Raw genomic sequence first — 14,230 nt, forward strand, 5'->3', positions numbered from 1 at the left:
GAAGCGAGTGATGGAGGGAAGTGATTCAATTAGGTGGATCTCACTTCTAATTAACCCTGCTGCCATTACCCAGCTGTTCTGTAGTAGCACCTGACATGGTCGTGGCAAGAGAGCGGGAACATATCCATTTTGTGTGTGTGTGTGTTGTGTGTGTGTGCATCTCTATTTTGTCTATATACAGTATGTGTCCATGTTTGTATGTGTGTGCTGTGCAGTAGTGATGTGTTTTTAAGGTCAGCAGCAGCGCCTGCAGCCATCCCAGTCTTGGCTCATCAGCAGACTTTGCTGAGTGGCTGGTTGCCCGCCACACTGCACATCCAGTGCCCAGTGTTAATGAGAACTGATGCTGTATGTCAACAGTATGTGTATTTATGTCTGCTATGCCCACAATGCTGCCTGTCTGCACCGCAACAAAGCAGTGTTATACGTGGACAACAGCCGTATTGAATAGGTACTTAGTGCAAAAAGCACTTTCTGACTTTGCAGCAGAGGTCCCAGTCTACAGTTAAAGCTGTTGTTTATTGGCATCAGACAGAGCAGTAGTTTTGGTGTTGGTTCCACTGCTGCTTGCTTTGTAAAATTAACAATTTACTGGTTTGAATGCAGATTTTTCACTTTTATGTTTATTGTCCCAGTTTATAAAGGCAGAACAAACTGTGTGATTTAAGTCTGCACTTTGAATAGCAGGAGGAAGCCTGAGACTGCAGTGAAACTGCAAATGATGGTTTGCAAACGCTGACTTGAACTCCTCTGCGTTTCTATTCTGTAAATAAGCCTTCAATTGTCTGATTTTTCACTCTGTAATGTTGTGAGTCACTTTCAACAGGAAGAAGTGATAATCGGGATTGATTGTTCTTTTACATTCTTTTGTCTGGTCTGAGACTTTTCACACCCTCCTAAAGGCTTCACACGTCCTGAGGCTCAGTTCATGCTGTGAGCCTCTCGCTGCTCACTGCTTACAGGACAACTGTTAATGTTGAAGGTGGTGTGTTGTATCTTTGTGTGTGTGTGTGTGTGTGTGTGTGTGTGTGTGTGTGTGTGTGTGTGTGTGGTGTGTGTGTGTGTGTGTGTGTGTGTGTGTGTGTGTGTGTGTGGGTGTGTGTGTGTGTGTGTGTGTGTGTGTGTGTGTGTGTGTGTGTGTGTGTGTGTGTGGTGTGTTGTGTGTGTGTGTGTGTGGAGGTGAATAGTTGGTAGGGAATAATGGAACACATTGCTGTCATAAAACAGAAGTGTGGATATTTTACCGGTGCAGGATAAAGTCAAATTCCCAAACACTTTCTCAAAATATTGCAACTTGAAATTCAGTGTGCAGATTTTCTTTCACTTTCTGTAAAACTTTGTCATTGTCCTTTGATAATAAGTAAGCATTTCTTTCAAAACACTACCACTGCAATGTTGTTTGTTTTTAAATACTTGTATTTCCCAAAGACAAAGCTGCCGTCTGACTCTTGCCTGCAGACAGTGAAGAATTCATGTCAAATAGCCAAGAGCACGTTAGCACTACTGAATGAGTTGACAAAAATGATGCCTGGAGGAAAATGTGGAGCTGTTTGTCCTCCAGAGCCCTGAAAGTAAGACAGAGTTGACATCTTAACCCCGGTGCAGTAGTATCTTAAAAGTATTGCCAACTGTCAAGCATGGTAATACATTGCCTTTTTTTTGTTTTGCAGTGTTATATTTCTGGTTGGTTGAAGTGGCTTAAATTTAGCGTTCAGAGCCGGTTTTGATGTGAAAAAGTGATAGATATCAGTTCCTTTGTTACATTTCATCAGTTCCTCTCCAGACAGATGTTCACATGTTCCTCGGAAGTAACTGACATTCCCCTGTTATGATGTCACATATTAATGGACACAAACAGGAATGCTGCCCTTCTTTTTTTGTCTGTCTGTTTTGTATTTATCCTATCTTGTCAGACTCTTTTAGTGGGAATATATTCCTTAGTAGATTTGCATTTGAAAACACATTTTAATGTCAACCACGCAGTCATTGTTGGTGTCTAATTCTGCAGACCACATCTACATACTCTTTGTCTTCTCTGATGTGTCTCCACAGTGGCCAACTGCAGCTCGGGTCCCCATGTTCTGCCTTGTGAGTGCTGCTTGGCCTGCTGAGCCCATAGGTGCTTGTGTGTCGGCACTGGGCTGCAGCTGAAGCGAGGATACTGACTGGTGGTGGTGTGGGTGCCTGCGTTGGTGAAGGCGGGTCGTCCGAGGGCCCAGAGCCCCGGTAGCAGGCGGAGTGGCCTGTCCTATCTGAGCCACACGAAGATGAACAAACTGAACTTTCACAACAACAAAGCCATGCAGGACCGCCGATGTGTCTGTGTCTTTTTGCCAAATGATGACACGCTCAATGTCATAGTCAATGTGAGTACAAACAGTATTTTTCTAGTTAAACTTTATTCCCAGAAACGAGAAAAGCACCTTTCCTGTGATTGAATAGTTAAAGGAACAGTTCAACATTGTGGGAAATTGACTTACTTGCTTTTTTTGCTGAGAGTTAGAGCAGTCTTTATGCTATGCTAACCTAACTGGCTGCTAGCTATAGCTTCATAATTAGTAGAAAAACTACTAGAGCTGCAAAGATGAATCGGTTAGTAGTGAACTATTAAATGAATCATCAACTATTTTTATAATCAATTAATCCGTTTGACAACATGTAAATATTTTTGAGTTTTTTCTCTCCTCTGTGGCAGTCAACTGAATATCTTTAAGTTGTGGACAAAACAAGACATTTGAACACGTCATCTTGGGCTTTGGGAAACACTGATCTACATTTTTCAAAAGGTTTGACATTTTATAGACCAAACAACTTATCGATTAATTGAGAAAAGGTTTCACAGATTAATCGACTTTGAAAATAATCGTTAGTTGCAGCCATAATAACGGCTCTATATGCCATTTTTCATCAATGGTGGCCAAAAACGGGGATCCTACTTGAATTGAAATACATTTGGTGGTTTGTAACAACATGAGCATATGCTCATGGCATATGCATACCAGACGTTAGCGGTGGGGTAAGTATTTATGTTTGTGTTATTAATATATTGGCAGTCGATCTTACAAATCTAAAAGTGGACCTCTCCCTCCTCTTCTCTCCTCGTCAGGTGAAGACCTTGTGCCAGGAACTGTTGATCCAGGTGTGTGACCTCCTCAGGCTGAAGGACTGTCACCTGTTTGGACTCAGTGTTATTCAGAGTAAGACTTCTCATTTCAGGAATTTGTTTGGGGGAAACAAACAAATCCTTCCTACCTTTTTGTTTGAGCTTTTCCAGTTGTTGGTTTTTTTTGTTGAATGCTGTACACGGTTCTCCATCAACCTATTTTATAATTTGTTGAATCATCGGCTCAACACAACAGCCTTTGTTTTCTTCCACTTCTCATCTCCATTTTGAAACTAGTGGAGACTGACCATTCAGTTGTGGACAAAGCCTCAACCTTTAGTTTAAAGTATTTAAATTGCATGGTTACATCATGCAAATTGTGAAGTGAATGCAGACATAAAGAGAAAGAGAGCGCCTCATTAAAACAGCGTATCCAGGCGGTCACTTTCCATAGCCTAATAACTTGTCTGAGAAACAGGAATCTACTCTAAACGTAGCACCTCTCACCTACATGTCATGGCGGACTCCCAGGAACCAGGGCCTCCTCGTCCTGACTGGCTCCCATTGTGGAGCAGCACTAAAGTTTTTTTTTGTTTTTTTTTATGGGGAGGGTCTTACATGGGGAGTGAGTCACTGCGTCTGCACTATGGCGAGGCAGACAGTGGGTGACAGCGGGTGACAGTTGTAGACAACTGCAAAGGGAGAGTAAGTTGTAAAAGCAGTGTTTTCAGACAGCTGGCCTCCAGATGAGCCAATGATGGCCCCGCCGGGCAGTTGAGCAGGAGCCAATGGGTCTGATTGTGGGACATTCCTAAAGTGCTTGTCTGAACAGCGTGAAATCCCCAAGGCAAACATATAGGCCACCCACTCACTGTGTGTCACCCACTGTCCCTCCAGACCAGAGTGTCCACAGCCGGCTGCCACACCATACACGGGTCCAAATATGTCTTGCTTTGCTTGTTGTTTGGAGGATTTACCTTACAATATATTGATGAATGCAAGAAAGTGTGAAGTGTATATTTCTGTGACAGTTTAAGTGGCTTAAAAGCTAATCAATTAATCAGTCGACAGAAAATACATGTCAGAAAAATATTTTGAAAACCAATTAATTGTTAAAGTGATTTCTTTAGTAAAATCTGCAACATTTCACTGGTTCCAGCCACTGACATGTTACAATTTCAAGGAAGTTGAAGGTAAAGTTCAAGGATCGGTCAAATTACTTTTTTGGTAAAGCACAACCACACAGTTCTCAATGAAAGGTTTTCATGTGAGGGCTGTGAAAAAGCCTGAGCAGCCAGATATTGTTTTTGGAAACAGACATTGCTGTTGAGTTTTTCAAATGTAATATTTGGATTCTTTAAGCACCACAAACCAAATGTCATTGACCTCAATTGTGTCGGGATGGCGGCAGAAGTCTCTGCGGTGGAGATCTCAAATTGTCCCCCAAAAAATTGAAAAACCACCTTCAACATGTCTAAAACAAGGCTGTAGCATGGATCAGAATATTTAGGAGATCATAGTTTCATTCATAATCTAAATTTAAGCTTTAGTCATGATCCTCTAGTCTTTATATCAGCTACAAATTTGATAAGCAATAAGCTTTCTGGCACAGAGGCTCTGCTCCTACTCTATATTTATTTTGCGTTACTTGTCAGAGTTGTCACATCAGCAGACCTGCAGCTTATGGAAGGCGTCACTTCAGGAGCAGATTAATGCATGACAGAGTGAGGTGAAGAAGAAAAAAGAGAAGCAACACCAAAGTACAAATTGAGGTGCAGAGGCTGTCTGATGGGATGGGTCTGAGGCTTGAGTCTTTGAACGGGGCGCATTCAGGGGGGATTTCTCTGTGCATACACACAACACACACACACACACACACACACACACACACACACACACACACACACACACACAGAGGCATCTAGATATCCACATGTACAACCACACACACACACACACACACACACACACACACACACACACACACACACACAGAGGCATCTAGATATCCACATGTACAACCACACACACACACACACACACACACACACACACACACACACACACACACACACACACACACACACACAGGTGAAACAAAGTATGAGTTTCAGTGCTAAACTTGTGCCTCTTCTCTTCTTCTCTAACAGATAATGAACACATCTATATGGAGCTGGATCAGAAGCTATCCAAGTACTGCCCCAAAGAATGGAAGAGAGAAGCCAGCAAGGTGAGAAATGATGCTGGAAGAGTTTAGCTGCACTAGGCAAAATTGAGTACGTAAAAGTTCACATAATTTACCAGCCCAAGTCACAAAACTGGATTTAATAGACCCTCCTAACCTGTTCTCTACTTTGACCATCAATTGCAGGTGTATTTATGTAGCTGGAGAATATGAGTTTTATTTTTTTGTTAGGGAAAAAAAATTGAAGAAATAGTTCTACATTTTGAACTATTTTACTTATTCACAAGAGATGCAACAGTTGGCGAACAATCGCAGTTGTTCACCAAGAAATTACCCTGGATACCCAGAGTTCTGGCAAGAGCACAATTTGAATTTGCTACTCTGTCATCGAGTAATGCTGCTCATAAACTATGCACTTGTATCCATGTGGCACCATTCACATCAGTGTATCTGATATAGGCGGGCCCGAGGCGAGCTAAACAGATGACGACAGCCGGTGAATTGTCAAAGTCATTAGTAAACATTGCAAGATGGCTACAGATGAACAGAAGTTGATTGAAACGGTTTTGGCTGCTACAGTGAACGAGTTAGACTTGGGTTTTTACCTAAAAAAGGAACACAAGACGTCCGTCGAATGATTTCTGCAAGAAGGACGTTTTTGCTGTTTTGCCGATATTGCTGGTAGCTAAGCATATGGGGCTCTGGATACGTCAACCCGTGTGTTGCTGTGATTGGTTGTAGTGTTAGTGTTAAGCTAGGCTAATTGCTTCAGGGCTCCTGTTCCATATTTAACTCATAGGAATGAGATTTGTATCGATCCAACTCAGCATAAAATGTTTTACCATTACTTTAAAACTGATGTAAACAAACCCTAAACAGCATCAGAAAACACAAATAACTTAATTTAGTTGTTACTGATTTAGATGTCTTGTATTATTCTGAGTAGTGAAAGAGCAGTCATTTGTGTTTATGTGGTGATACGGCCTTCTTGCAATTTGATCCCAGATTGTTTTACCTTTAACAGCTGAAGAGGGTTAAAGAAACTGAACACACCGACTAGAGATATTGTTGTTTCTTTTAACTTTGGTATCCAGGGATATAAACTGATGCCAGATCACCCAAGTTAATAACCCAAGTGTGCTGTGTTTGCTTATACCACGATATCTTGTACCTGAGAAATTAAGTTAAACTGTGTGCTCTTTCCAGCTTGAGACACAGCCATACAAAGTGTCCTAGCTGCTGATATACATGTTCAAATCAGTGTGTTTTAGAGAATAAACAAAATTTCCACTTGTTTCTTTTCCAGGGCATTGACCAGTTTGGGCCTCCCATGATCATTCACTTCAGAGCTCAGTATTACGTTGAGAACGGGAGATTGATCAGGCAAGTAAAGCTCCTCAGCTGACTGTATGCAACTCATAGTCACAAATTACATTAAATACCTGTATAACCGGCTCTAACGTTACTCAGTTAATCAGCAGTTGAACTATAATCAGGTTAATTTAGTTTTTTTTCTGCCCTGAAGTGACCGGGCAGCCCGGTACTACTACTATTGGCACTTGAGGAAACAGGTGCTGCTCTCACAGTGTATCCAAAGAGAGGAGGCCTACTTCCTCCTGGCAGCCTTCGCCCTGCAGGCTGACCTGGGCAACTTCAAACGTAACAAGCACTTCGGGAAGTACTTTGACCCTGAAGCATACTTTCCCCCATGGGTGAGTATGTCCAACAAGTGCCATATGTGGGCTGAGCCCTCAAATGTCAAACTTATCGGAGAAGAAGAGATCATTTATGATGATTGACCATCATCCTGCAACCTTTACCCTTCTGTTCATATCAAACCACATCTGGCTCTTTTCTGTCCTTCTGCACCTGCACTTGATCAAAACAAAACTGGACATAGGATGCAACTAAGAATTATTCTTTAATTCATCTGCAGATTATTTCTTAATTAATTACTGTTAGATAGTAAGAAAAGTGTCCATCACAGTACCCCAGAATACAAGTCTTTAAATATCTTGATTTGTCAGACCAACAGTCCAAAACAAAAGGTATTTAATTTACAATTTTATATAACAAAGCAAACAGAGCTAATCCTCCCTCCAGAGAAGATTAACCAAGATAACTTGGCATTTTGGGCAGGAAACCAAAGCGAGGGATGTGACATATGTGGCTGTTGTACTATATTTAAATTGCTTTCTGGTGCGGCATACACAAGATGCCTAAATGTAGTGTTAGGTGTAAGTAGTAAAGTAAACACATTGCTTTAATAGACATGGTAAATCCTTCTGTGGTAAGTCTGTCTGATATTCCAGTCATTCACAGTCAATGTCCTTGTAAAACATTAGTGACTTAAATAGGTCTCAGCTGAAAAAAAATCTAAAATAAACTGCTGTCTCACTGACTGACAAGCTGAAATATACAATTAAGGTGTGTTTTAGGAAGTTAGGCTGTTATGTGCTCCGGCCTCCAGTGTGTACAGGATGTGGGTCTGTAGCAATCTTCTATTAATCATGCTGATCAAACAATTAGTGACAGCTCCACATCTGAGCGTGAGGGATAATGAAAACTGGGACACTACGTTTATTTTTGTCCCTGAAAGTGGCACACACTCTGCTGTATTGTTGTTGTTTTTTTTGTATCTTGAGAAATGCTCTTGCTGACATGGCTATTCTGGCCACACTGGTACCCTCCCCCCACCACCAGCATCCTCCACCTCCCTGGCCATGACTGCCACACCCGTCTGATTGCACTTCACTTCCTGTAATTAGCCTCCAGCCTCCTTATCGCCACTTAAAACCACCAGCGACAGGAAATTGTTTGATAATGAGTGCTACCCAACTGTTAATCTCCCACAGATTTAGGTACTTAAAAAGCTTTCTTACAAAATTCTTTAAAAGCCACATGCAAAGCTTAGTGAGCTTCCGGTTCGTTCCTCTGGCTCTTGTTCAGTTTCCAGGTTGACGTCTGTCTGCGCAGCGGCAGGAAGTATCTTCGGCCTTGTCGGCAACCTGTGCTGCCAATCTGCTGCAACGAGTCTGTACAACTTCAGGGCTGCCATGCCTGATGCCTCCTGCTTTCTCTCCCCCCGCTCAGGTGATAGCCAAGCGCGGCCGTGAGTACATCCTGAGGCATATCCCCAACATGCACAAAGACCAGTTTGCCCTCACGGCTTCAGAGGCACACCTCAAATACATTAAGGAGTGTGCCCAGCTTGATGACGTCACTGTCCACTACTACAGACTCTACAAGGTAAGAGATGGAGTACAGGATCAGATGTAAATTAGCTACAGTGGCTACTATCTTCTGTGTTGTCTTTTCCAACACAATGACATTATTGTGTCTATCCAAGACACATCTCATTAGATTTCAGGTTATTCTAATATATCAGATTTGACTTCATCTTCACCTGATATATCTATATCTACATTACTGTATATTTATATATTTGATTTGATCTCTCAACAGGACAAGAAGGAAGTAGAGGCATCACTTACACTGGGACTGACTTTACGTGGTATCCAAATATTTCAGGTATTTCACGTTTCTTTACAATCAAGCTTGTGTGTAATGTGGTTTTTAAATTTTGTTTGATTCCTGAGAGATTATTGATACCGTTTCCTGCTTTATGCATTCCTACTTTCTGAAATAGCCTCACTGTAAACATCTTCCATCTTATCAAGTAATTTTTATCCATTCCATTTGAGTGCTTAAAGTCATGTTTCCTTAAAATGTGAAATCTGCCAGTGTGCTCGGATTATTTAAACCCTTTTAAAGAATTTTCTAGAAGTATTCCCCTGTTTTGTTCATTTTATATTGTAAATATTCTTAATAAACATTACACTGAATATCTTATATCTAAAATTTGAAGATGTCTACATCTCTCTGGGCTACTTTGCACTATTTTCTAACATAGCCTAAACAATGATTTAGCAAAAGCACTACTGTTGATTACAGCCAGAAGAAAGAATAAGACATATTACTACACTCTTTCGCCATTCCTGATAAACGTGATTTAATTTTTAAGAGGTAGAAAAAATCTGTACTGCCAGATTTCTTGCTTGTTTTATGCAACAAAACAAGACTTTCAGAACTAACGGGGAAATGTTACTTCTAAAGAGGGAGATTTTTTGCAGTGTGATGCAGTGTTTTTGCAGCTTTGTTGAATTTTTAATCAGCTGAAAAGTATGACCGCACCTGTAATTATTGACTTCACGTATCTGTTCTTTTGTGTTGCAGAATGTCGGGTCTGTGAGGCAACTGTTGTACGACTTCCCCTGGACCAATGTGGGAAAACTGGTATTTGTGGTGAGTCAGATGCACCATCACAACCTTTTTCAGCACAGTTTTCTTAGGTAGAGTCTTCTTTAGTCATTCCAGCAATGACGAAACCCAAGCATCCCCCCGCTCATAGCAATTAAAAAAAAGAAAAGAAAAAAAAAGACCGGATCCTGCTCAGGGGTGTGGATATTATTACATAAGGCTTCTTTTCTCCATACTGCTGTTTTATCTTAGCCCTGCAAGACCTCTGGAACTAATCAGGGATTTAGGAAGACTTTCCTTGCATGCACACACACACACACACACACACACAATGTATGCTGTATACATATTTTCATGCAGCAGTATGTTCTCCCATATGATATACGTGTCTCTTGATTTATTCATAATTATCACTGTGCCCTTTAAAGGAAATTTGTTAAATCTTCTCATCTGTGCTCTGACTCAGCCTGTCGTTAAGCTGACCACGCACAACAGTCAGGTTAATTTGCTTCCATAGGGTTTACTGTTATCACAGGAAGCCAGAGCAGCTTACTATATATCTGTTTCACCCTGACAGCTTCACGTTTACTGCCAGTTGTCTATTCATCACAATCCAGAGTGGTCATTATTGCTTATCACTGCCATTGAAGAAAAACGAGCCCTTGTGACTTTAATTTTGGCTACTTGTTTATTTTCATACAATTGAAGGGACTTTATAAGCAGGTTTCATGACTGTACTGCCCCTGAGAAACGTGCTTTGTTGTCCTAGAAGGTTTTGTGGTGAGTTTTGCTTTGGACTAATTTTGGTGCAACCGTTGCATCTGCCACACAGTTCCTGGGTAAAGACATCCTGTTTTTTCCTCATTCTTGTTTTTTGGGTGTTTTTTCTTGCGTCTGCTGTCTGCAGCGTCGTGAGAGTGAACCGCTGTGGTTTCGTTGTGGACATGAAGGGCCTCTCATGGCCCTGTCCCACCCTTCTCCTGAATAACAGGTTTTCTCCTCCACCCCACCCACGAGTCACGTCATCCAACACCGCTGCCACCACGGCTGCAGCTAGGGCCGAACGATCCAGAGCGCGGAGCAGGGTGGAGGAACGTGTGGGTCAATAAACACCAGATGTTGCAATGGTTTCAGGGGGGATTCTACTATTCAGGATATTTGGCCGCAATGACTTAAATCAAGGAGGGGCATGTTCGATGTTAGAAAAAGTGTGTCAGTGTTTTTTATGCAATAAGAGAAAACAAAGTTGCATAAATGCTTCTCTTGAGTCTGTGATAGTTTGATCTACTCCCGCCTGAAAGCTGAAATTAAGTAATACCATTTGTACATTTTTGGATCTAAAACTTTTCCTCAACCTTGCTAGTGGTCTCTCTGGTGGATGCTGGTCTTGTTGAGGGATTGTTGGATTAAAACGGCCGCGTGGGTGATGCAAGAAGTCTTCAATGTGTGTGGCCTGTTAGGGAGATTTTGTTGGAAGGAGAGATTTTGTTGGAAGGAGGAAAAAGTTCACCAGCTGCCCTAAGCAGAGATTTTAGATGGACTGACCATATGTACTGCATGAAACAAGAAACTTTTCTAAGTGGCGTCTGAATACCCTTAACCTGCCACTTGACACCAGTCTGATGCTGAGTGTATTTGGTCTGGAATAGATTTACCACCAGCAGGGAAGCCATTAATTTGTGTGTGTGTGTGTGTTTTGTGTGTGTGTGTGTGTGTGTGTGTGTGTGTGTGTGTGTGGTGTGTGTGGTGTGTGTGTGTGTGTGTGTGTGTGTGTGTGTGTGTGTGTGTGTGTGTGTGTGTTGTGTGTGTGTGTGTGTGTGTGTGTGTGTGTGTGTGTGTGTGTGTGTGTGGTGTTGTGTGTGTGTGTGTGTGTGTGTGTGTGTGTGTGTGATTATCTTTAACTATTTTATCCCCAAGAGCCTGATAATGTGGTTTGCATTAAAAAACATCCTAAATCAGTCAATCCAGAACATACAAACATCAAACAGATCCATAGTTACAGTGCAAACAGGGACTAGTAGCTAGCGCATTATGACTTTCCATGGTGCAGATTTGGCAAAAGAAGAAAGATTTAGGTGTATGTCCAATTCATGTCTCGTGGGATGGATGGGAAAGATTCCCATGTTTACGACTCAAGAACTTTTACGTCATCAGACAACTTAAGATGGTTGTATGAGGTGTGAGTAGGGCTGGGTGATAGGGAGAGAATCAGATATCACAATATTCTTGACCAAATACCTCAATATCGATATTGCGGCAATATTCTAAGGTTGACAATTGGTGCTTTAACAAAATATCTCCATACTTAGATTTTAGATAAATAATCATCAGTAATGTGGACATAATGTCTAAGGGGGGGAAAAGGCAAAATAATAAAACAGCTAGAACAGTCTGGTAAGTTCAAAAGTACATCACGTTCTGTTATGTCAGGAAAAGACGACATTCATGTAATATTATGATATCCAAAATCTAAGACAATATCTAGTCTCATATGACTATATTTATATAATAATATTGATATATTGCCCAGCCCTAGGTGTGAGGGTTACAAATACAGTGCTTTGACAAGATAGCACTTTATTTATACAATTTGGGTTAAATTCCCTTTCATTATGGAATGAGGCGGACATGAGGCGTCCATGTTTGTTTGGTTTTCAGGCTGGTCCATATTGTTTGATACACTATTACAGAGCTTTCAGTTTCTTTGTGATAATTATGACTTGGATGTCACGATTTACAAGACAGAAACTGATGATTACAGTAATTGTGATATGACATGAAGGCAGCAGAAAGCCACAGTTAACTGACTGACTTTCTAAAAGCATGATGGGAACTTAGAAGACTTGATCCCATATAGGAATAAGAAAAAATGATAAGAGTGGCATTAATATCCTCTTTTTTAAAGTTACAACATCAATCACTATAGATCCTAAAAAATGTGTTGTGAAACTCACAGGCCAATTGTGGCATTTCTGACTAGTGTAACTTATCCTGAAAATAACCGCAACAGTTACAGCTGGCCTGGCTGAGACATGTAGTAAGTCAAAGGAGTAAAAACCAAGCAAAAGCAGCCGATTGTACAAAGAGTTTAAATCACCTGGGAGAATAGATTTTTAATGCCGCCGTAACCTGCTTTGTCTTGACTCAGTTTGACTCAGTTTGTCTCATTCACACGTAGTTGCTGCCCAGTATGATTTCAGTGTGTTACTGGTGACCACTAGGAGCTGCCGAGGGGCAGTTTGAGGTTAAAGAAAAAATACTCAACTTTATTTTCCCAACCAGAGTTTTCCTGCAGGTCTGGGATTTGAGCAGGAAATCTTTCAGCCTCAAGGATACCGCCAGAGAAAATGTTCTTTTAATAGGAAGCCCGCTGTCAATGAGCAAATGTCAGACAAGTTTTTATAAACTCATTTTCCACAAAAACCTGAATACCTACAATGTGCTTCCCTACCTATGCACAAGGTTTAAACATACTTGGATTAAGCTGTTTTGTTTTTAAATGCCTGGTTAAAAAAGTGAAAGCTTGTGGTCAGAAATGTGCAACTCTTTGCATTTTCCAGGGCTTTAAACTCAGCCTCCGCCTTTTGAAAGTCCAAACCCTTGCAGAAATGTTTATAGGCCTGTACTGAAAACAACCCCGCTGACACCAAAGACAGCTGTTATTGGATCGAGCCTTTGCCAAAAAGCGCGGGAGAAAGCACAAAACCACCATTTTAGTTTTTCCGTGTATTCAGCCAACATGTCGTCTCCCTGGAAAATCATCAAAACTGCTCAACAATGCTCAAATTCAGTGTCTGTTGGAAGAAATGAAGAACAGATACAGGGGCTGATGGTTGCATTGTGTTTGGCTACGGAATAGTTTTCAAGAACAGACTTTGATTCTCCTCGGAAGTCTACCCTCGGGCCGTTCTGGCACTCAATCTTAATTTGAAATCCGCATTCCTATTTTGTAATCTTTTATTATTAACTGCTATAAATCACAGAATCCTGTGATCAACATTCTGTTTTCTCCTCTCACTCTCTCAGGGGAAGAAGTTTGAAATCCTTCCTGACGGTCTGCCCTCGGCCCGTAAACTCATGTACTACACGGGTTGTCCCTTGCGCTCTCGTCACCTCCTGCAGCTGCTTAGCAACAGCCATCGGCTCTACATGAACCTGCAGCCTGTTCTCAAACAAGTCCGCCGGTTGGAGGAAAACGAAGGTATTTTTACAGCACGTTTATTTTATCATGTCCTACATTGTTTTTCAAGACACAATTACATAGTTAAACATTTAAAAAAAAAAGGTAAAAGATTTAAGTTTAGTACTAGCGAAAACTCCTAAAGCAGCGACTTTGTCAGAAATACAACAGAGGAGGGACCAATATTTTCTTGGAGTCTTGTTGGTCACCTGGTTGCTGCTTAATCCCAAGAAATAGTCCATCAAATAACCCTGTAATTTTTTTTTTTTATCTTCACACGTTTTTTGTACTGATTAAACAAAAGAGACATAATGTGTGAATTAGGGCGTTTTCACACCTGAAAGTCCAAACCAAGGTCCATGTTTTTGTTACACTGTACACATTTGATCCGGTAAGTTTTGGTTTCACACTGCAGTTATGCAAGCACACTAAAGATCTGTACGTGACAAAACTACGTCCTGCCGTCATCACATACGTGAGCTGCGTCTCCAGATACTTAGAA

The 14,230-nt window shown here is 41.2% G+C and overlaps 1 protein-coding gene across 1 annotated transcript in view; it reads left to right on the forward strand.

The window, feature by feature from the left end:
- The window catches only part of frmd6 (FERM domain containing 6), a 31,814-nt gene that overhangs the window by 9,408 nt on the left and 8,176 nt on the right, over window positions 1-14,230 (forward strand). The window contains exons 2-10 of the mRNA XM_032500847.1: window positions 2,053-2,366; window positions 3,107-3,197; window positions 5,254-5,333; window positions 6,595-6,671; window positions 6,814-7,000; window positions 8,382-8,537; window positions 8,754-8,819; window positions 9,525-9,593; window positions 13,575-13,749. Coding sequence (XP_032356738.1) covers window positions 2,268-2,366; window positions 3,107-3,197; window positions 5,254-5,333; window positions 6,595-6,671; window positions 6,814-7,000; window positions 8,382-8,537; window positions 8,754-8,819; window positions 9,525-9,593; window positions 13,575-13,749 — 1,000 coding nt within the window. The 5' untranslated portion in view covers window positions 2,053-2,267. The remainder of the gene's footprint in view (window positions 1-2,052; window positions 2,367-3,106; window positions 3,198-5,253; window positions 5,334-6,594; window positions 6,672-6,813; window positions 7,001-8,381; window positions 8,538-8,753; window positions 8,820-9,524; window positions 9,594-13,574; window positions 13,750-14,230) is intronic.

This window comes from Etheostoma spectabile, chromosome 20, assembly GCF_008692095.1.
Source record: "Etheostoma spectabile isolate EspeVRDwgs_2016 chromosome 20, UIUC_Espe_1.0, whole genome shotgun sequence".
In the NCBI taxonomy this organism is placed as follows: Eukaryota; Metazoa; Chordata; class Actinopteri; order Perciformes; family Percidae; genus Etheostoma; species Etheostoma spectabile.